The 24,426-nt window shown below is 42.0% G+C and overlaps 1 protein-coding gene across 1 annotated transcript in view; it reads left to right on the top strand.

Annotated features, from left to right (window-relative positions):
* Positions 1 to 24,426, top strand: part of ELL (elongation factor for RNA polymerase II) — a 57,136-nt gene that overhangs the window by 9,180 nt on the left and 23,530 nt on the right. Inside the window, exons 2-3 of the mRNA XM_039334697.1 lie at positions 18,087 to 18,134; positions 24,115 to 24,236. Of these exons, the coding sequence (XP_039190631.1) occupies positions 18,087 to 18,134; positions 24,115 to 24,236 (170 nt within the window). The remainder of the gene's footprint in view (positions 1 to 18,086; positions 18,135 to 24,114; positions 24,237 to 24,426) is intronic.

Raw genomic sequence — 24,426 nt, 5'->3', positions numbered from 1 at the left:
AGGATTCATTTAATGACTGCATTATTCACTTACCAAATGCAGTGATTTGCTTAAAAACCATGGCCAAAAAAAGGCATAAAGCCAGGTGCAACTCACTTAACAACTGCCTAGCTCAGGGATGTTAAACTGCCGGCCCACGGGCTGGATGCGTCACAGTGAAACCACGCCCACCCTATTGCCAGCAATGGGCAAAAAGTCCCGATACGTCGTGCGACATCATGTGACATTGCGCGTTGGACGTGCCTGGCCTAGCTTAACAAATTCTGGTCCCAATTGTGGTTGTAAGTCAAGGACTACCTGTACTCATTTTCAGTAGGAATTGGAGGGTTTTTAGTTTACTCTGCCATCTTTACCCTAACCAACAAAACCATTTCCTCCTGTGACAGCTCCCAAGCTAAGCAAACATTTCCAAAGGTTTTGTCCAGTTGAGTGAGATTCCAGGGTATGGCAGTTTTTACTTCCAAACTAAATGCAACCAAGGATTGTGGGCCCTGCCTCTGGATAATAGTCACATACTTCTCAAAACAGGGCAGACCGAAAAGCATCCACAGGAGTCCAGCCACATTCTACATTGATGGATTGCGTACTGGTTAAAAAAAAATTACATTCATACTTAACTCTAAGCTTGAACAATATGAATTGAATATAAATAATATACATTTAAATAATACATTGCAGTGGATATAAATAAGCTAAGAATAAGCTGCCTTTTGTAGGTGGGAGCATTTTAGGAATTTTGAGAGTATGTGATAGCAGACATGTCATGGCAGACATTTTTCATAAGAGATTTGTGTGGATACAAAATAGCTTATCCTAATGGAAATGGTCAGGCCCAAAATATCAATTTACTTTGAAGGTAAGTAAAGTTAAAGTAAGCAATTAGGGCACCCAGTGTTAAACAAACATGGGAGGAGTCTCTCTCCTCTCCTCCCCCCCCCCCCCGCACTCCCTGGCTATACCTTTTTTCTCTTTCTGATATCTGCTTTAACAAAAGTCTGTACAGTTCTTTTGCGGTGGACTTTTTGCCTGAGGGCCTGATATTAGGAAACCTTAAGCTGCCTGCTTCTGAACTGACCTTATGTACGAAGCCTATTTACAGCTGCAACCTGGCTTAACGTTGCACGTACTGCACATGCTTCTAACCAGTCACAAAAAGCATTTATTTATTGGATTTTTAACCTAACTTTACTACTTTCTAAGTAACTCAAGGTGGCAAAAATATGTAGTACTCCTTCCTCCTATTTTCCCCACAACAAGAACAACAACAACCTTGAGATGGGTTAGGCCAGGGGTAGGCAACCTCGGCTCTTTTATGACTCATGGACTTCAACTCCCAGAATTCCTGAGTCAGCATAGCTGACTCAGGAATTCTGGGAGTTGAAGTCCATGAGTCATAAAAGAGACGAGGTTGTCTACCCCTGGGTTAGGCTGAGCTAGAGTGACTGGCCCAAAAGTCATCCAGCCAGCTTTCATGCCCAAGGCAGGACTAGAACTTACAATCTCCTGGTTTCTAGCCTGCACCCTTAATCTGGCTCTCCGGTAAGCATTCCTAAGCTTATTGAATCTTGAAAGCCCTTACAGTAATATCTTATTGGAAGAGTTCTGCAGTTGTGGGGCTGTTCCTAAGAAGGCCCTGGCTTTTGTCAAGCAACGTGCTTGCTTTTATTGGCCTGCCCACAAGAAGGGTTCTGAAGGCTGATCTAAAAGTACAAGCAGAATAATGTGGCCCCAAACAGTATACAATTTTAGAGGTTAATACAACAGGTTAAATTGGACTCCTAGCAATGTTGGCAATCAGTGCAACTGAAAGAGAATTCCTGTCCCAGCTTTGATCTCATCTTACTAATATATAACTAAGTTGCATTTTATATCAGCTTGAAATTTCTGATCATCTGCAAGTATGGCTTCACATCAGGATTGGTGGCGGGATGCCGGACTGAGAAAAATTTGTATCAGAACTCATCATCTTTGTCTTGCAATGAGTTACACTTTTGTAATGATTTAATTTTATCCTAACAGCAGCCGCTGTGATAACGGATAACAAAGTCTCTGTATTAAGTGGTACTTTTGTCTTTATACTAGTTGTGAGGGAAACGGAAAGCTTCTAATCGCGTTTATGCCCTGCTTGTAGCATCTCCTAAAGGTATTTGTTTGACCATTCTTGGTCACAGGTCATTGAGTTTCACAGAACATTGTTCTGGTTTTTCGGGCCCTTGGGTCTCTGTGACCTCATTTCTGAAAAGTACAGGAGGGGAAGCACCAATCAAATACAGCAGCATATTTCCACTATTCAGCTTGCTAGTGTGCGACCCTAAAGAACTGTCCTATGAAATGCGCTCAGCCCACCTGTAACTTTATTTTCTTAACGTAGCACACTAGAGTGAGTTGTTACAGGGCAGCCCCAACCTTTCACAAATTTCCTTGTATATAGGATGGTATAGGGGTCTCCTGCTTGAGCTCCAAGGTCCCTTCCAACTCTGTTATTCCGTTATAAAGGAAATTAAGATATGGGATTCTAGTGTTATATTTCCCCCCCCCCCCGATGTATTAGCTTGCAACTCAGGGCACTTTTTGCACATGGAGTGTATGCGCACCTTCAAGTCCGTTTTTGACTCCTAGGGAATGCATGGACTAGTCCCTGCTGTTTTCTTGGCAAGATTTTTCAGGAGTGGCTTGCCACTGCCCCCTTCCTATGAGTAGAGTGTCATCATTTAAGCCCCCGCTGGCAGTCCTGGAATGGCATGACCTGGTTGCAGGGTCACTGCCCAAGCAGAAGTTGGCACCTGTCTGCCCTGGTAGTGGAAGTTTCCATCTCCTGTGAGATCCTGTCATTCCCAATTTTGCAGGAGTGTTGGTGACTGGTTGCCCCACTATTAAGAACATATTTGCAGCTGTATGGCATGAGAATTTTCTCTTCTATTTAAAAAAATGGTTTTTAGTGGGCATTAAATTCTGGGTAATTACAATACATATAGTATTTAATCTTAAAAAAATGAAGTTTCTGAGGTTCTTTTCAGAACTGATAAAAAAAATGAGTGGGAGCTGTTTGTGTATAAAATAGCATTCCCCAACTTTGTGCCTTCCAAATGTGTTGGACTAGAGCTCCAATAATCACCATGCTCTTTAAGAGGGATAAACATTTAGTCTAGCACATCTGGAAGATAACAGCTTGGGACAGATGTTGTAAGCCATGTTTGTTCCTCTTCCAGTAGGTATGTTTTTCCTGCTTTCTTTCTTAAGCAGTGAGTTGTAACCAAATATGTAATCCTGCTACAACAAACCAGCTGAACCAAAGCTGGGATAGGGAGCTTGTAATAACAAAAAGTAAAAAATAAATTGAGCAAGGAAGTGGGTTTTGGTTTTCAAGCTCCTAGAGAAGGAAGATGAGAGGAATCAATGCAGCCTTTTCAGGAGGGGGGGGGGGAGGTTGTTTTTTTGGCCAAGGCTTTAAAACAAATTCAGTGCCCTAACAGCTTGGGTCACTGTTTCTTGAAACAGGGAGCCAGTAATTATATACTCATTGGGCCTGGAGAACACCGACTTCCCTTTTTGCAGTAGAGAACCAAGTTTGTTGGCTTTGCTTTGGCCCTTTCACCTTTGAAATGGGGGGATATGACAGTCTGCCTCACAGAAAGATTTCTGGGGAGGGGTTGGAGTGAGTACCAGCTGCTTGTGGAACTTAGAAGACCCAGTATGTAGAAGACAAAATCGACAGAGACTGCAGGAAAACAACCAGTGGCAGGGAAGCATTACATAAACATAAGAAATCCAATTCCATGGCTTTTCTTATCTTGTCCAGCATCCTGTTTCTCACTGTAATTCACCCAGAAGCTTCCAGGAACCACAGACGAGGCATGAGCGCATTTGCCTCTCTGATTGCTGTTTTTCTATACCAGTTCATATCCTCTAATTCTAGAAACAGTGTACGGCAACTAAGACAGTTTGGCAGCCACAATTGAAAATGTAAGCAACTCAGAAATACCCAGGGCATGTATATTAATCTCTTCAAGTCCTAATTATAGGATTTTGTTCTTCTGGAAATGAACACTATTAAAGAACAATGTACTTTTCAAGTGAATAGGCTGAGTAACTGAAATTCTCCAGGTAAATCAGAAAAATTAAGAAAATATCTGATTCGCTCATAGCGAATGCCATTATTTGTGTGGATATTGAATTGAAGATATATGTTACTGAGGGCAGGATGTGTGTGCTTAAGGACACTCATAGGAGAATTCTTCACATTAAAATTATAACTGTAAACAAATGTAAACATTAATTCCATCATAATGCAATTGTATACAGTTTTGTTTCTAGCTAGGCCAACAAAGTTGCAACAAAAATCCAGGAACTTCTAATCAGTTACTTATTGCAAAAAAAGCTAAGAAGCCATTATGAAAGAATTTTAGCAATTGCTGAAATCATCAAATGTAATGATGATAAATGTTTTTGTTTCCAAGGTATGGGACTAAAATTGGTGATAGATGTAGTGTTCATAAGTTTGTTGTTTTGATGATGTCCTGATACAGTATCAGATTGGTTAATCTGACTGTATGAAAACTACTTTCACATTTCCTTAGAAGGTCTTTCCTTTTTTAAAAAAATATATATAGAGAGAGATATTTTATTAGTTTTTAACTATAACAATCTCCAGTGCCTGGTATACAACATGTTGTCTTGGTTTATATTTTAACAAGAAAAAAGGACAATAATAATTAATTAACAATCAATAATAATTAAATTTGATAATTTCATAATTAATATATTTATTAATTATACATTTCCTTGATCTTCCCTTCTCCCATTTGTATTCTCCTTCTTCAACCTTAGCCAAAATATAATTCTTAATATTTTCTATATACAAATGATTAGATATAGGCATTTTTATATTTATATAAATAATAATAATCTCTCTATATAACATTTTTTCAGCTTATATTATTCTCATAACCATCATCTCGTTAGTTCAGCATACATCCTATTTTTATAATTATTGTTCGCTTAAATTCCCTTATATTCAATCCAATTCTTATCAGTTATAATTTCTTCATATTAGTCATCTAACTGTCCAGATTTTCCCATTTAGGTACATTCTTCCAATATTTTATATCATGCATTATAAAAATACTATACTTTTTATCTATCTTATAATATCTAGATATAACATCCTTTTTAATCAGTTTATATTTCACTTATATATTAATAAAAGTTACATCAACCTATTTTAAAAGGAAAGTCTTTCCTTTTTTAAAGGGATTATTGCTAGTCAATGAATTCTGTAGGCCTAAATCAAAAATTTGTCTCACAAAGTTCAATGAATCTTAACCCCAGGTAAATATTTATAAGTTTCCTATATTCCCTTATCCTAATTCAGTAAAGAATTAAATGTGTGGTTCATTGCTTGTACTTGCTTAATGGTAAATCTATTGTGGATTAAAAACAAAAGTAAATAAGGAACTAAAGAGAAATCGGGGTGTCCAACCATGGCAACTTTAAGACTTGTGGATTTCAACTCCCAGAGTTCCCTAGCCAGCATGAGGAATGGCTCGCTGGGGAATTCTGGGAGTTGAAGCCCACCAGTTGAACCCTTGACTTTAAATATTCTAAAGTGGACTGTCTGAGGACCACAGCCCTGCCAAGCTACATGAGCTCCCAGTCCAATGAGGAAAATAAAATAAAATTTTTCTGTGGACTAACATCCTAAAATCAGAAAACCCAATATCCTTTAAGGGAAAACATTATTTGCAAAAAATAATAATGGAATTTTTAAATGTAAAATCAAGTCTTCCTTGACTCAGGTTTGACTCTTAGTGTCTGCCTGACACTTCTTTAACTGTTTTCTTGGCAACATATGGTAATGGCTTGCCAGTTTAGTCTTAGCTCTGGTCTTCATGACTAGCCAGTCTAAAGTTATTTACTTTTTCCTAAGTTAACTAGAGCTGGACTATCTGCTGCCACTGCTGTGACATTACATGGAAGATATTTATTATTGTTAATTATGCGTTATCAAGTTGTTTTCAAGTCCTAGTAACCATATGACCATATAGATCAGTGGTTCTCAATCTTTTTAATGCCACGACCCCCAACCGGTCGTAAGTCGAGGACTATCCAACCGGCCGTAAGTCAAGGACTATCCAACTGGTCGTAAGTCAAGGACTATCCAACTGGTCGTAAGTCAAGGACTATCCAACCGGTCGTAAGTCAAGGACTTTCCCTGCCCGGGAGCGCCGCTCATGCGTGGTGCCGCCACCTGCGCCGGCCGAGGCGTAGCTGGCAAGCGGCAGAGATGGCGCAGGCCGACCACAGGCTGGGCCACCAGCTGGCCCAGCCCAAGGGAGGTAAGGCACCCGCCGGGCCCCACACGCGCCAGCAACCCTCCTTGCGTCCGCCAGCCTCCCACCTCCCACCCCTGGCCCTCTTTTACTTACATTTTTAGTAGTTGCTCAGCAGGGAGGGGTGGAAACTTCCAGACAGCTCGCCTTCGCTGCAGACAACTTGCAGCATCGTTTGCAGAATGGGACTTTTGGCGGGCTCAGCAGGGCAGAGACAGCCTGGACAATTCCTATTGGCTTTTGAAAGCCAATAGAAGTAGACTCTATTCAAGAGAGTCTATTCTATTGGCTTTCAAAAGCCAATAGAATAAAAGGGAGTAGCACAGCTAAGGAAAAGGGGAAAAAATGGCGGACTGCGTTGTTTGGCGACCCCCGTGAAATGGTCGTTCGACCCCAAATGGGGTCCCGACCCACAGGTTGAGAACCGCTGATATAGATTGATTTTCTCTGTGACGATCTATCCTGTTCTTTCATATCACCTAATAGCATCCCCATTTGTAACTAAGTCCATCTATCTTGGTGCTGGTCATCCTCTTCTTTTCTTCCCTTCCACCTTTCCCGGCACTAGAACCTTCTCCAGAGACCTAGATATTCACTTCAATGATATCTGAAGAATAATAATTTGAGCCTGATCATCTGTGGCTCAAGTGAGAACTCTCTGTTCATTATTTCAATGATCCATTAGTTTGTACTTCACTGTCCATGCTATTCTCAGAAATCTTCTCCAATATTCAAGTTCAAAGGCATCAATGCTCTTCCTATCATTTTTTTAAAGTCTAACTTTGGCTTCCAGAAAGTGTTATGGGGAATATCATAGTTTCTACAGTTCTGATCTTTGTAGCTATAGGTACATCATGGCATTTGGCTATCTTTTCCAAGGCCTCCACGGCTACTCTACCATGGGCTAGTCTGCAAAGTATTTCTTGATTGCTTGCTACTTTACTGTTGATGGGTGATCCTAAAAGGAAGAAGCTGTCCACCACTTTGAGTTACACAGAATTTTCTAAAGTCCATCGGTGGCAGATGGTTTTTATCTTTGTGATTTGACACTCTGCATGGTAAGGTAAAATTAAATATCTGTGCCTGAAATGTGATCTAACTCCTGGATTGACCTACTCTTTTCCTTGCATTCAGAAGAAATAAAAAAAAGGTGGCTGCTACTTCCGGTTATGCCCTCCAGATGTTTTGAGATGGACTCTCCACACAGTCCCAGCCATTATCCAGCATGAGGGCCAGAAAGACTAGAGTTTTTTTGTGGAGAAAGAGCTTGGGATCCAATAAGGTCTCTTAAAATAATAATGGACAGATGTCAATTGCTGTTTCCCCTGTGGAAGTAGTTAAAATTCAGTCTTCTATTCTCACACAAGGTTGACAAGATGTCAAATTTGAACCATAGAATCACTCTCTTTTTTTTTAAAGAAAATATTTATTGGGTTCTTGTACGCATTCAATTATTAGACTCTAGGTCAGGGGTAGGCAACCTTGGCTCTTTTATGACTCGTGGACTTCATTCTCTTTCAGTTCTGATTAGATAGGCAGAAATCTTTGGGCGCAGGCAGTCTCAAAGTTACCCCAAGAATTGTGAAGTGTTTAAAAGTAAAAAACAACAACAGTCAGAACCAGTGTGGTAATCTCTGAAGCTTTTAAAGCAATAGAGATATATATGAAAACCATCCGGCAGTATAATTGCTCTGAGCCCATGTTCTGAATCCGCTGAAGCTTCCAGGTAGTCTTCAAGGGAAGCAATTTGTGGAGCACATTACAGTAGTCCACAGGAGATATCATGAAGGTGAGCAGGAAAGGTTGTAACTGACCCAAAGAATGGATCTATGCCGGGGGTTCTCAACCTTGGCAACTTTAAGACTTGTGGACTTCAACTTCCAGAATTCTTGAGTTGAAGTCCACAAGTCTTAAAGTTGCCAAGGTTGAGAACCCCTGATCTATGCAAAGGCCCTCTGGGCAGGAACTATGAATTTAGGAAGACTATCCTGAAATCAGAAGACTTCATGCTCAAAATCACTGGGTCTTGTGGGAACTGAATGTAAGCCTGTTTGTCCTCATCCACATCATAACAGAGTCTGGGCACTAGGACAGAGCTTCGGCTACATCTCCTGTCCGCTTACTGTTGAGATGTAATGATGAATACAGTCTGCATACTGGTGATTCCATGGTGGTACATATCTTCACCCAGTGGCTCTTGTGGAGAAGAGAAGCAAAAGTGTCTAGCTTGAAGGCTCTCGTGGTAGAAGGTCCTTTGGCCCTACCACCATTGACAGGGTCTCCCCAATCAGAAAGAAGGAAGACCACCTCTAAATCCAACCCTCACAGATAATTGACAATGATCAGGGACCTCTTTCACATCAAGCATGATTAGGACAACCACACTTCCCCTATCCTGATCCCGACACAGGTCATGCAGAAGTTAGTCAAATGTGGATTCAGCTCTATATCCAGAAGGGTCTCTGCAGTTACAGATCCACCTCTACTTTTAACAATTTCCCCAAAAAGAAAAGTTTGGAAACTGTTTAAGAGATTGAGGAATAGCTTTTTGACGAAGGGGCATCTGTCTATCTTTTTCAAGGCAAGCAGGAACATTCTCATACTCAATAAGTATTCTTCACTACTCAAACTCAACTTTTGGTTTGCTCACCAGTTGGGAAGGACAGGAATCCTCCTGGACTGAATCCTCCTGCAATTGTCAGTTTCTTCAAGACCCAAGAGGCTCAGACTCATCCCACATAACCTTGCAGATAACCTGGGTTATGGCTTTTAGTTCACAACTGATCTGGTTGAGTTTTCTACTATTTGTAACAAGACTATCTTATCAAGCAGCTGTGTGTGCTGTAATCTCTGCTTGCAAAGCTTTCAAGTTCAGATAACGGTCCTGCTAGCTGTGAATTTGGGAGGACATAATTGCAATAGTATTATAGCATAGTTAATATGGTTTTTCTTTGATTCTGTATAGGCTATATTGTTTGGTATCAGCCTGGAGGGTCTAGCACATTGTTTCTCAACCTTGACAATTTTAAGGCATGTGGACTTCAACTCCCAGAATTCCACAGCCAGCAATGCTGGCTGTGGAATTCTGGGAGTTGAAGTCCACATGTCTTAAAATTGTCAAGGTTGAGAAACACTGGTTTAGCAAATCTATGCTGGCCTGACCATTGATACTGTAACTGATTGTTGCCTCATTTTCCCCCACCCTAGTCATTTGCCATTCTCAAGTTGGATTTTGACCCCTGGTTTTGACTCTAGGAATGCCAGTCTTTGCAATGCAGTCCTCTACAAATTACTTCCAGGTTGGTGTGCTTAGGATTTCAGAATTGCTCATTGAGTAGAGCACGCAGACAAATAAAAACATAGCCACCCATCAGATCACACAGTGAAGTCTAGACAGTGCTCAGCCACAGAGTCCCAGGTCTGTCTGTCTCCTTGTTTTTGAACACCGTCTTATTGAGGAACAGCTTTTAATCTGAAGAGCTGTGCCGTTAAAACAAACAGTTGCTATTGCAGGAGCTTCGTGTTGTGGTTAACTGTTGGTGTGCAATAATACATTTTGAGTTTGAAATGTTTCTTGCTTGAACCACTCTCACTCACATTAGGAACAGTTATTTCAGCCTGATCAAATTTTAGTGTTGTTCCAAATATTCTGATTCTGATTTTAAAATAGACCTGAAGCACTTTTGCTAAGGTAGGAACAACCTTTTCTGAAGTCTGTCTGTAAGATTGAAACATTTCTGGGATGCCAGACACTTCCAATATGATCATAACAGACTGTTTTAAACCCAGAATAGAGCGTTTCAGGTTCAAAACATTTCAAGTATGGAACATTTTGTGTACCCTAAGCTACCCATGTTTATACACAAGCCTGCAATAATGCTCTAGGACTGGCTTCTCTGGCACTGGGTTTTCTCCTTGTTGCCAGTTTGGCTTTGTCTGAATTTTGGAAAAAGGTACCCATAGATTGTATGTTTGGGACAAGAAATAATCCTTCTGTCTATTTTGCAAGCCCTAAGTTTGCAAAATGCTAACTTGCTTGAGTTATAATGTGCAATTTTGCTAACCTGTTTCTGCATTTCTTTTGCTGCGCAACCAAAATGATTTCAAAACACACCAAAGAGTTTAATCCCCTAGAATTGTTACTTTCTCTCTTGCCAATTCCTAGGAGGCAGTTTTAGGCTTTCTTTGTGGAGCATGTATGCATGAATGAGAAAGGCAATATAAGCAACATGTGGTTCAAAAGTGCACCAGCTCATAACCAAATAATCTGATAAGAAGTAAACAAAAAAATCTCCCTTTTCCCATTTAGAAATGTTTTCTTTTCTGGTCACATGGAATCTTTAATCTTATCACGGATGACGACTCAGCTTGTAAACTTGAACTAGAATTGTGGATAAGCTGTAAATAATATACTGTCATTTCTGCAACTGCATTGTAAGTAAGTCTTAAAATCCGGGAGGAGGAACCTGTACCTCTCCAGTTGTTGCTAACTTTTAGCATTCACAATCTGCATAGCCAGTAGTGAGTGTTGCTTATTGCGAACCTTCCTCCACATCAAGTTTGCAATGCAGGAGTTTAAACTTTAAATAAGTTTTTTTTTCTGAATGTCCATATGGGCTTTTGAGTTGCTGAGTATCAATCACTGATCGTGTTTTGTCTTGGAGTATGAGTGTTTTCTATATGAGATAGACGGCATATCCATTGAATAAATAAATGAATTATTTTAAAATTTAAAGTTTACTTTCAACCAAGAATATATATAAAGTTGCTTCTACTAGCTTATGATGACCGTATTTATTAAGTACACGCTGGGGGCTCTTAGGTGAGATAGGTAAAGGTTTCCCCTGTCCAGTTGTGTCGGACTCTAGAGTGCAGTGTTTATCTCCGTTGCATAGCTGAGAGAGCCAGCATTGTCCAAAGATACTTCAGTGGTCATGCGGCAAGCATGACTATATGCTGAGGCCCACAGAATGCTATGAAGTGGTAGCTATTTATCTACTCATATTTGCACACTTCCAAACTGCTATCCGTGTTTCCCCCAAAATAAGATAAAAGAGGCACTAGGTCTTATTTTCGGGGGATGTCTTACCTCAGGACTGCCGCTAGGTCTTATTTTCAGGGCATGTCTTACCTCAGGACTGCCGCTAGGTCTTATTTTTTGGGGATGTCTTACCTCAGGACTGCCGCAGCCAGGCTTCCGATGCCCTGACACCTGTCGCGCCATTGCTTGACTTCTTCAGCAGTCTCTTACCACCACTTGCAGCTGGACGCATGTGGCGCATTGTGCTGTTGCCGCTGCTCCTGGCAAGAAGCCGTGTGGTGCTTTGAGCCTTTGCTGCTCATGGCAGGAGGCTGCGCAGTGCTTCAGGCCTGTGGCAACGGCTCAAAGCACCGCGTGGCGTCTTGCCATGAGCAGCAGAAATGGCCTGAAGTGCCATACAGCTTCCTGCCGCGAGTGGCGGCAACTGCGTGAAGCACCATGCAGCCTCCTGCCTCGAGCAGCGGCAACGCTGAAGGCACCATATGGCCTCCTGCCTCAAGCAGCGGCAATGGGCCAAAGTGCTGAGAGGCCTGGCTGCGGCGGTCCTACCGGTAAGTTAAGCAGATGCAGGATGCGTGGGGCAGCTCCACCTCTCCATCCCTGCCTAGCTTGATTTTTAGGACTGCGCCTCGCTGCAAAACTAGAGCTTATTTTTTGGGTAGGGCTTATATTAGGCCCACCTCCAAAAATCATGCTAGGGCTTACTTTCGGGGAAACACTGGGCAGGAGCTGGGGTAAGTAACGGGAGCTCAGTCCATTGCGTGCCTCTTGGGTGTTGAACCCAGGCAGCTCTTTAACCATTGAGAATTGTGCCTGTCTCCTACATGAGACAAGCAATAAGCAATGTCAGTTTGCAGAAGCAGATTACTTCGGAATTCCAGGAGAAACAAAAGTGGGATCTGGATCTAGTAGAACTCTGTTCTGATCTAATAAAATAGCTTTACTAACCTAACGCCTAGGAGATCTTTGGGACTATAACTTTATAGACTAAATGGGCACACACATTCATGTACAAGTTGCCCTTGCTTGATGACCGATTGCTTAGCGACCATTCAAAGTTACAAGGTGCCTCCCCAGAGCTACTTATAACTCATTTTCAAAGTTCCAACAGCTGTACACACATACACATGCATACGTGTTCCATTTGGGGCAACTGGCTCACATTTACAGCCATTTGCAACGCCCCATGGTCGTGTGACAAATTTTCAACATTTTTGGCCAGCTTTCTCTGTTTGTTTTCAATTTCTAACAAGAAATGCCCATTGGGAAAAATGAACTTGCTTAGCCACTGTGACATTTGCTTAACAATCACCTCAAAAAGGGTTGTAAAAATGCTGTGTGATCACACGATCCATTTAACAACCTCCATGAGTTATGACTATAATTCCAGGCTCAATTACAGTTGCAAGTCAAGGACTACCTCTGTGTGTATGTACTGTATGTAGATCAGATGCAAAGCATGATAGCAAATTGGAGAGAGGGATTGCACTTTTTTCAATGCCTTTGTAACTTCAAATGGTCACTAAGCGAACCGTTGCAAGATGAGGACTATCTGTATTGCTGATGGAGAAAAAATGTGGAACAGTATTTCATTGCAAATCCAGTGTAAGCCAAAAAAGTGGCTCAAAAAAAGACAAATGGATTTTTACTTCCCTCAAAGTATTATGCTAATTCAGCTGTCGGAAGTGATTAGGCACAGGCAGATTGCAACTAGCTGAGTTGATGTATCTGAGATCCAAAACTCCTAGCAGGTACAAGATAGGAGGCTACGCCCTGAGGATGAATCATGTATTCCTGACCATATATGCTCAGTCAAAATTGATGATCAGTACCCAAGTCAAGTTGAAAAGTCTTTTCTCAAAAAATAGTCCATTCCTGTCTGTCCCCCAAATGTTCTGTTTCAGAATATATTTTATGATGCCAGGACTAAGAAGTTTTTTTTTATTGCTGTTAGATTGTTGGAATTAGAACTTTTGCCAATCTACTGCTGATTGCCTAGATTCCATTCAAGGATTACAGATAGATTCTATTTAAAAATCAAAACAAACCTTTGAATATTGGCTCTTAGCAAACAGCTATTGATTTTGTGGCTTACTAAAGACATTTCACTGGCTATTAGTAACACATTTCCTTTGCTCTGTTTTATTAGGATTGCTCTTGTTAAAAAGTGTAAAGAATAGATTCTCCGTATTTGAAAGTAATATGTCTTTACGCTACTTTATACCAGTTATGAAAAGGGGATGGAGAAGGCTGCCATTTTCTTGCCCTGCTAGCGTATTTACTGCTCGTGAAGGAAGCATTCAGTGGGAGAAAGTCTATATATGCTTGGCACTCCTGCATGTATAAGCAGATGCCTTTTGGTGAGTTCCTCTAGATTGGCCCAGTTGATCTATTCCCATTCTTAAATTAAGATTGTACAGGTACCCTAGAAAAGTTGTCAGCTACTCCTATTTGCATGTAGAGGGAAATGCTGCATCCTGGCTAATTATCACTTCAGCAGTGTGATTGCTGTCGCATCAGGGTGCCTATTAGTAAGCCCTTGTCCTGCCATCCGACCTCATGCCTTCTCTCCTCTGGGTCCTTTCTCTGGCACGCCCTGTGAAGCCTGTTGGATATTTTGATTCTTTTTTGTTCCCCCAAAGAACCAAACGGTTTATTAACGTATGGAGGAAAAACTCTGCCTTCACAGGCCATAATATCTCTGTAAATGGCTTCTCCTTCCTGCCTGTTACTGCTCTGCCTTATCATTCTTCATTTGTAGCTGTGTTCTTGGCAGAGCCTGCAGAGGAGAAAAAGATGGAGAATTATATTTGTTTATTATTTAACGTATGATGAGAACATGCCAGAAGAAAAGTAAACGTATGTACACAATCCACGTAATTATATACAAACTTCTATGGGGGTATAGCAGTGACCTCACACCTGGATGTCCAATTTGGCTGTTTATTTACAACCCCCTTTTATATCTCACCTACCTCTCTGGATTCAAAGCAGATTACAATTAAGCAAACATACATTTAGCAAATCTGCGGAAGGTAATAGGAAAAATTGCAAGCTAACGAACTGCAAATATTCTCTTCTATCAGTAACTACGAAAGAAGCTAATTAGGGCCAACACTCAGTGAAATAGCCAAATCTTAAACACTTTCCCCAAAGTCAGGAGCTTCAGTACATTTTGTACTGTGGAAAGTAAAGTACGGGGGGGCAGCCAGTGTGGGTACAGCTTACTGAGCCCCCACTCCCTTCATTTCGCACTGGGTGGAGATCCTTAGCAGATCCTTCTTAGAAGAAGGCCCAAGACAGACTGCTTCTTGTCAAGAGAGATAGTCCTGTAAGTAATCACAGAGCTGGGCCATGTTATCTTCAGAGGTATTGACCTGCGTTTTGAATTGATCCAGGAAGCAAATTGGAAAACAGTCGGTGTGATTACTGTATAGCATCAGCAGTCCATATCTAAATCTGCTTCCCCAGTTAGCAGATGGACTGCTGCCCTTTGGACAGTTGAAGCTACAAGTTGTCTTCAAAGAGGGCCTCATATAAAGTGCACTGGAGGAATATGTCCCTGATCTGAAAGTTACTAGGCAACAGCCTTGCCTGAGCATTTATATACGATTACTAGCATACAGTGTGGAGAGGTGCAGTGTTATTTCTATCTCAGATTCCTTGTGGTATGGTGAGGGCCTTGTGTGCTCCAGACCTGGGCTGGATCAGGTGTTTTCCTGGGAGACATCAGCAAGTGGAACAGGGCTGGCTGGACATTGGTCGATGGATATATTTCAATTAGCTTCTAGATATAAATTTAGAAGAGGTAACTAGCCTTTATTGTGCCATGAAATATGAACATGGTTCTGTGGTTTCTTTTTCTGGGAGAGAAAAAAAACCTCTGTACTGATGGATTCTTGTCTGCCGTTATGGAAATAGTCGCTATTATCTTGCAGTGACAGAACACTTGATGACTTCAGCCGCCATTCCTAGCAAGCTTGCCAGCCCTTTTCTTTTGCTGTGCTACAGCAGCATCTCAAGGGGGACCCATGAGCCCACATAACCTGAGGAGCTCCTAATGAAGCAAGAGACTCTCGGCTCTCTTGAGGCTTGCTGAGCTGCTGGCAGGTAGCGCGCCTGCTGTAAACGGTGCTACATAGCGAATTGATAGTCCTTTCTGCTCTTACTTTTAAAAATGCAGGTAGTCCTTGACTTACGGCCACAGTGGAGCCCCAGCGTTTCTGTGGCTAAGCGAGACAGTTGTTAAGTGAGCTTTGCCCCATTTTGCAACCTTTCGTGCCACAGTTGTTAAGTGAATCACTGCAGTTGTTAAGTTAGTAACATGGTTGTTAAGTCAGTCTGGCTTCCCCCTTGATTTTGCTTGTGAGAAAGTCGCAAAAAGTGATCACATGACCCCGGGACACAGCAACCGTCATAAATATGAACCAGTTGCCCAGCATCCGAATTTTAATCGCATGACTATTGGGATGTTGCAGTGGTCGTAAGTGTGAAAAACAGTCATCAGTCACTTTTAAGTGCCATTGTAACTTTGAACAGTCACTAAATGAATGGTCATAAATCGAGGACTACCTGTGTTTTTGCCAAAGTTGCTAGTCAAGAATTTTTTTTTTACATAACTTTTTTCTGATCTTTCAGCCTCATATCCCAGAACTGCTACTTATGCAGATGATATGGAGGAGCTGGGAATAGGAAGAAAAAAACACCTCATCCTTGAAGGCTGAGTAGGGTATCAGAGATCATTCAAGGCTACAACTTTGCAAGTCTCTCCTTGCAACTTTCCTAATATTATTGTGACTCGGCACTGACAATAATTACAGATATCCACTTTAACCAAGTTGAGCTACTACAGACAAGCTTGAAGGAGAAACAAAGACTGTGTTGGGATGTGTGCTGAAAATTAAGCATCATTTTGGCTTGCTTCTATTTAATAAGAACATATGTATAGTTTTTAGTTACCAAAATGTATACATGTGTACTCTTCTGATTAGAGATAACCTTCAACATACGAGATAAATAAAATGATAAAATCTATTCATAAACTAATAATAAAACTGCTAAAAACTAAATAAACCTGTAACTTGTTGAATGAGCTCATATGCTGTCTTAAAGAGGTTTGCTTTGTCAGCTCTGGAAACATCAGTAGGGGGGGAGGACATCTCCTCTCAGGAGGCAGGCTGGTGCAGAGGGAGGGGTAGTACTAAGAAAGTCAGTCTCTGAGACTCGGTCTTTCTGATTTTTGCGAAGGTGGATATGTAGAGTATCCTTTCCCCATTAGGTCTTAAGGAGCCAAGCTAAGCGTTAATCATTACAGGTAATTTCCAAGTCATGAGTGTTCACTTAACGGTAGTTCAGAGTTATGAAATATGCGCCCCCTAGTGCTTACAAGCAAGTCCTGAAATTACGAATATGGTAGCACTACGGCAGTTGTTCGCCCTTAGGAGCGACCGCAGTGGCACTGCAACATTCACCTTGGTCATTCCCTCCCTCCCCACCCCCATCCTGGATCTTCCTAGGCACCAGGCCTTCAATACTCCCCCTGTGCAGATTGAGCTCCTTCGCTTTCTTGGCTGCTCCATGTCTTTGGTGCATTCGCAGAGAATGGAGGCCTAAAACCATGCAAGATCACGCGAGAACCATGGGGTGAGATCTCATGCTACTGATCTCGCGTGATCTCTCGGTACTTTAGGCCTCTGTTCTCTGCAACAGAGAATGGAACTGAAGCCAGGGGACATTTCCGTGGCCCTCCAGCAGCCCAATCTGGGCACCAGACGCCTTCTCCAGACTGCTGCTGCCTGGATCTGAGGCTGGGGGACGCTTCCGCGGCCCTCAGGCGGCCTGTTTTTGGGCAGCAGCGGCCTGGAGAAGGCATCCAGCACCCGGATCGGGCCGCCAGAGGGCCACAGAAGGGTCCCCTGGCCTCAGATCCGGGCAGAAGCAGGAACTGCGGCAGAGAGGAGGCGGATCTTTTCAAGGTGAGTCTGGCATGGCAGGAAGGGAGGGGGAAGCATGAGGTATCTTAGTGGATCAGAAAGGCCTTGGGGGCCTGTTCCATCCCTAGGCCCTCCATGGACTTCCCCACCCTGAGATACCTCATGTTCACTTAACGAGCCACGTGTGTCTTAATGAGCAAGGGAGCTATCTCGTTTGAGGTATGAGAGTCACTGTGAGTTTTTGACACTCGTAACTCCGGAACTGCCCGTATATGGGGATGGCTTAGAATGATTTTTGGTGGCCATGGGGAGTAGGTTTATAGTGCAGTGGGCAGCTTCTCTAATAGAAATGTAAGTCTAGTGAATCAGGGCAGTCTCCATTTTAGATCATTGTTTCTCATCCTTGGCAGCATGAAGATGTGTGGATTTCAATTCCCAGAATTCCCTAGCCAGCCAATCAGGTATCATTGGAAAACATTGTGAAGAAAACCCGTCCTTTCCCTGTTGTTTGATTTTGGCAGTTGATATTTTAGAATAAATCTCTTTGTACATGGAAGTTCCATTAGATCTTTGTGGCTGATACGTGAACCTTTAACAATGACAAACAGAAGTCAGTTAAAAAAATTAAAAATAGACACTTTTAAAGCTCCTAAAATGGATAGGATGCTCCTGGCCTTTTTTTATAGCTATCAAATCAGTCTGCTTTAGCTCAAAGAGAATAGCATCACCGTTAATGCTTAGTAAGTCTTGTGACTCATCTGTATTTTTCCCCCTTTTGTATAGGATTCTGTGGGTTTGAAGCCATCGATCCAGTTTCAAGGAAGTCAAGGGGTAAGTTGAAGGATTGTGCTTGATTGTTAAAATATCCACTGGATGTCTGAAAGCCCATATATATTTTTCTTTTAAAATTCATGTGACTTCCCCTACACAAATTAAAATTGTTAAAATGTAATAAAAGAGAGCAACACTAGACAAATCTATCCGTACTATTAATATGCATTAATAAACAATTTAAACCAGTGTTTCTATTCTGACCATCTTGAGACGCATGGACTTCACTCCCAAACCTCTCAGCAATGGCTATAGCAGTGATGGCGAACCTTTTAGAGACCGAGTGCCCAAACTTCAACCCAAAACCCACTTATGTATTGCCGGGTGGGCGTGGCTACAGTGGTCATGGCAGATGGGTGGGTGTGGCCAGCTCAATGTTGCTCCTGGGGAGGGACGCCTGTGGGAGCCGGGCATGATTGGGGGAGATCCAGGGGTCACTGGCGGGTGGGGCGATGGGCAGGAGGCTGGTTCTGCAGGGTGAGACGAGGCAGGGCGGGGGTGCTATGTCAAAGGTTAAGACGAGGCAGGGGCCGGGGCGGCTGCTGCCTGACACCATCGGCCCCCGCACACAAAGACCAGCAAGCACATGGGTGCTGGGATGCATCCGGCCACGTGGGACCTCAGCAAGTTAACGGGCAGTTGCCATCTCCGGGGCATGATGCGCGTGCCCACAGAGAGGGCTCCGAGTGCCACCTCTGGCACGCATGCTATAGGTTCGCCACCACTGGGCTATAGTGACTGTTGAAGCCCACACATTATAAAGTTACTTAGATTGGGATGCATTCATTTAAATAATTATAAAACTATTTTTAATGCTACACTTCAAACATTAAAAGTTCCACTGGTTATAAATGTGTATCATAGTGAACTCTGATTCTTCCCAGACTGGTTTAGGGTGGCCCCACCTCTAATCAGAAATAATATACGGCTTGTGGCTGCTAAGTAATTTCAACAATTTAGATAGGAAGTTAAATAGTTGCTCTAGCAAGCAAGCTGTCGCGAAGCAGCCAGTTTATTTATTTATTTATGAGACTTATATACCGCTTTAAGTGCAAGCACTCTCTAAGCAGTGTACAGTTGAGATTTTTTTAAAAAAAAGATTTTAGGAGAGCGTCTCAAAATATTGCATGACCTTACATAGCTTTTTACAGTTAAATTGCTGAGTTTGGAGGTAATTAAATGAAATGTGAAAGGGACTTTCCTAGTCCTAGTTCCTTCCCTCTGTGTCACGTGTGGAGACCGTGAGGTGACCAGAGAAGATTCTCACTTACTTTGTGCATAGAAAAGTTATAAACTCTGAGTCTGCCCAGTAACATGTGGTTTCCTACTGCCTCTTCAGTCATGAGGAAACGTTCATTGAGTGTAAACCTGGCAGCGTTTGAGATGGTTGAGGTGTCCCTAACGCAGCGTACGGCTCAGAAGAATTTTCAGAGATCCAAACCGAGTGACCTGCGCTCCACCTTTGTGGCTTCATTAATCATTCGGTATGGTGATGTATGAGCCAAGATGCAGTGATGGATACAGGTCATAGCCCAGCGCAGCTTTTCTTGGTAAACATCTTGCCAAACGTGGGAGGGATTCACATCCAGAAACCCGGGACTGTCAAAATTGCTGGCTGCTATTTTAAGCTATTATCTGCTTTAAATTCTGCAGTGCTACAGTTAAAATGAAACTGTGTGGTCCGGATAACAGTAGTAAATGGAGGAAGAGGAGGAGGGACCTGAATGAACTTGATTAGACCCTTAACCACTGTGGATATAAACCCCAAGCTGCAGAGCTTTTGAATTGGAAGAACAGACGCTCACCTGTAATTGTAGCCTGAGGTGAATGAGACAGGAATTAATTGGCTTGCTTAAAAGAGAAGAAACTGCTGGGTGGCAGGCTGAACAGAGCTCTGCCGAGTGGGGCTCACAAGAGTGAGTGCAGGCAGGAGTCCCCTGTTTGCCTCTCTGTCAGCAGAATTGTACTTCCCTGAGAAGGAAGCAGGACGAAGCCAGAAGGGAGTCAAGGAAACAAAACTGGCTTGGTTGAAGCAGCTCAAGATTATCTGATTGGGGAGATGGAAAAGCAACCCTGCCAAAGGCAGCCACCTATTAGCCATAGAAGGAGCACACCCTGATTAGCACTTTGTTGTCCTGGCTCTGTGCAACTGAAGGATTGCTCCTTCTGCTTGTTCCTCCATTCCCTGGGAGGCAGGGGGTCATTGGGAAGCTGCATCCATCCTTTCAGCATGTGTGTTGTGCTTTTAAAAACATTAGTGTTTTTAAGACAGGTCTAAAAGAGCAATAGGACCTTGGTGACAATCTTGGAAAGATTTATATATCCGCCTTTATAACTGCTGAATTCATTGGGCAGGTTTGTAGAGGGTGATTGTGATTATTCCCATAGATGAAAATGTTTTAAAATAAAAACCCCATGGTTAGAGACAGTCTACCTTATTAACCAGACTTTGAGGACAATCAGGTGTTTGATATTCTACTCCGCACAGTTTTTGACCTTCCAGGCTCGTAGTTACTAGCTGTTGCAAGAGGTAGCATAATGGACCTTGGTCTGATCCAACAGAGCATAGTGACAACTTGCCAGCTTGGCTCTAAATATGTTTTCTTTATTACTGCTCTTGGATTCAAGTGGAGCTGGCTTGTCACCTTGGTTATGGGAAGTTTGAGGAATAACAGTACCTATCTTAATTACTTAATCACCTCACCCAGCTACAGCCTTGTTGATTCCGGTTAAGATTGTATAAGTTGTGGGTGTCCTCCAGTTGTGTCAGCTTCAGCTCCCAGAATTCCCCAGCCACTGTGGCTGTTGTTGGGAGTTCTGGGAGCTGAAGTCTGCATATCTGAGGGTGCCCTTCAGATGTAAACCTTCCATGCTTTTGAAAGGTCCAGCGCAGGGGTCTTCAAACTTGGTCCTTTTATGACTTATGGACTTCAACTCCCAGAATTCCTCAGCCAGGCACGCTGGCTGAAGAATTCTGGGAGTTGAAGACCACAAGTCATAGAAGGGCCAAGTTTGAAGACCCCTGGTCCAGAGGGTTGGTGTTTTTAAGCCAGTTCTACTAGAGCTGTCTTTTCTCAGTGCCTCCTTCCCTCAGGACAGGAGTCTCCAACCTTGGTAACCTTAAGACTTGTGGACTTCAACTCTCAGAATTCTCCTGCCAGCCATGCTGGCTGAGGAATTCTGGGAGTTAAAAGTCCACAAGTCTTAAAGTTGCCAAGGTTGGAGACCCCTACCTTAGGGCCTTTCCCAGACCTCATGAATAGATAGCTGAAAGGTCAAGATTCACAAATGATCAGGGTTGCAACTGAACTTGAATGCTAAATAGAGAAATGCTTTTCTGGCCTTTTTGTTTTTTAGATGAAGCCTGCTTGAAAATTCTTTAGCTTATAGAAATCTACATACTCTAGTACACCAGGTGGGAAAAGTTAAGAGTACATAAGGCCAGTGTTTCCCAAACTTGACAATTTTAAGGCATGAGGACTTCAACTCCCAGAATTCCACATGCCTTAAAATTGTCAAGTTTGGGAAACACTGCATAAGGCCAATCTAAGAGTTCAGGAGAATGACAAATGGAATTGTGGGAGGTAATGGATTTGGGGGGAACCTCAACCTGAGTTAAGAGTCTTGCATTACTTCTGAAAAATCTTCTCAGTTCAAGTATTAGTTTCCACCAGAAAACAAAAAAAAAGGCCGTTATTCTATTCTTGGGAAAACTTGGCTGAAACTAAACATTTTCTCATTTTGGTGATGTGTTATCTTTGTTTCGAACAATTGCTTGCAGGGAGCAAAACCAGCAGCTGCAGCTCTTCTATTTTTAAGGGCAGGTGGTGTCCAGAGGAATAAACAGCAGCAGCCTCAGTCTGCCATCAGAGGTTTGCTGCATCTGCAGAGAGGCCCAGAGGCCCTTGAGTGTCTGGCATAAATAATAATTCCCAGGGACCGGTGGCAAGATGCGCCCTAGTCCTGAAACAGGCTTGCTTGTAACAGAAATGTTAATCGGGGACTGGAAATCATGCAGGGTGACCCTTTCCTTCTGTGCTTCGTTGCATTTCCTTAGAGGACCTGTGGCTTTCGGTCTGTCAAAGAAATTCTGCAAAAGCACCAAAGCGCTAGTAGGTATGGGTGGCAGCAGAAGAGATGCTTCCGGAACATTCGTGGACCTTTTGCTCATATTCATACTTAGAACAAAAAAAATGTAGATTGTTCAGGCAGAAAGCTGTTTCCTGACAGGGTTTTTTTTTTTTTTCATCTATCAGGGTCTTGGGGGGGGACCTTTTTATTTGTTTGCTTTAAATGCTTTATTTATTTTTCATGAGGGAACAGGTAAATGTTGGTGTGGTTACCTGGGAGGGGGCAATTTATGACACCTGTGTCCATGATGTCACCCATCCCACAAATAACTCCAAGTCATCACTTTGCTGTCATTGGGGCTTATAACAAACAGCTGTGAACATGTATGTATATAATACCTTGTTCTCTCCTGCATGGATGCAAGAATATATATGCAACTCACTGGATTTATTAGCAGTCTGGAATTAATTATAGTGAGCCACTTCTAATCCCCACTTCTTTCTTTAGCAGTAACTGCTTCTAGACCAGAGTTTTAGCCTCAATAGAACCCCAAGATTTTTATTCTCTGCCATTGCCTTTGGTTAATTTCATGGTGGACCACCTTTTTTTGCATTTATCTGGAGAAAACTCTTCTATGAACCAACCAAAATGGGAACACAGAATAAGGATTTTGAAGGATCTACGTTTTGTAACTTCTCATCCCAAGAGATTCTTTTGCATGCTTTCCAGTGTTTCATTGTCACTTTTCTCTTTAAGAGAGGTTTCTGCTGACCATCTGTTTTATTCTTATTTAATCTTTTCTTTATTGACTTTTATTTACTCTGGTATTATCTATCTTCTGATTATCACTTTGTGTTATTTTTTTTAAATATAATTTTAACAAGGTTTAAAGATATTACAGTTGCCAGTTGTTTAAAACAGATATTACCTATATATATATATATATATATATATATATATATATATATATATATATATATATATATATATATATATATATATATATATATATATATATATGTGAGAACATGGTGGTATAACAATTACTGTTGTATAAAGAATTATAGATATTTTTTAAAGTAAACTTTACCTCTAATTTAAAAAAAAACTACAAATACTCAACTTACAAAAGTTCATTTAGCGGACCATTCAAAGTTCCAGCAGGATTGAAAAAAGTAATTTATGACCGTTTTTCACACTTAATAACGGTTGCAGCAGCATCCCTGTGATCACATGATCAAAATTCGTACACTTGGAAACTGACTCATATTTATGACGGTTGCTGTATCCCAGGGTCATGGTGATCATCTTTTGCAACCTTCTGACAGGCAAAGTCAATGGGAAAGTCAGATTCACTTAACAATTAGTGACTCACTTAACAAAATTGTGGCAAGAAAGGTCATAAAATGGGGCGAAATTTACTTAAATGTCTCAACAACAGAAATTTTGAGCTCAATTGTGGTCATAAGATGAGAAATACCTATATAGTGGAAAAAAAGGGGGGAACTAAACTACCTGGGAGGAAAAGGGGGGGGAGACAGACAAGAAACAAACAACAAAAACATTTTAAAAATAAAGAGCAATGAGCAAAACCAAAGCTAAAAAAAAAACATAAAGAAATAGAAATTTTCTATTTTTTTCCTCTACCCGAGACTTCGAAATTTGGAGTATTAATTTAGCTGAGTGGATATCTCACCTGGAATAAATCACCTTCTCATTTCTTAGGTCCTTAAAGAAGGCTGCATCTCTTTCTGGGTAGATGCACCGGATTCTGCTTCTATCCCCTCCAAAGCCAATCTTTTGATTTAATTAGACTCCATAATTGGCTGTACTTTCTTTCACTGGAATTCAGACCTGTTTATCTTTCTTGCCGGGACAGATATTTATATTTCCTATTCTTCTAAAACAGCACATCTCAATACCGAGACCAGACTGCCCAACAGGAGTTCGGACATTTTCCTTTTATCTCTCTAATATTGGCAAGGACAGCCCTCAGGGGAGTTTTGATTGCATCCAGCAGTATGTGTCCAGGTGAGGAATGCTCTGTGTTTGCAGGAGCTGCTTCCTGACGTAGACGTGCCTATGGGCTCTCCCCTGCAAAGCCCGGTCCACCGCTGTAAAAGAGTGGTGTGCATCGGGCGTGACCTGGTACCAAGCAGGCCCCTGGAACAAAGGGCTCAGTGAACTAGAGAATAATACAGGTTGACAACCGAGAAGGCAA

The sequence above is a fragment of the Crotalus tigris genome, unplaced genomic scaffold (genome assembly GCF_016545835.1).
Source record: "Crotalus tigris isolate CLP2741 ecotype Arizona unplaced genomic scaffold, ASM1654583v1 scf7180000017633.3093840, whole genome shotgun sequence".
Lineage (NCBI taxonomy): Eukaryota > Metazoa > Chordata > Lepidosauria > Squamata > Viperidae > Crotalus > Crotalus tigris.
The sequence above is the reverse complement of the archived record's forward strand: the minus strand, read 5'-3'. Positions and strand labels throughout refer to the sequence as shown.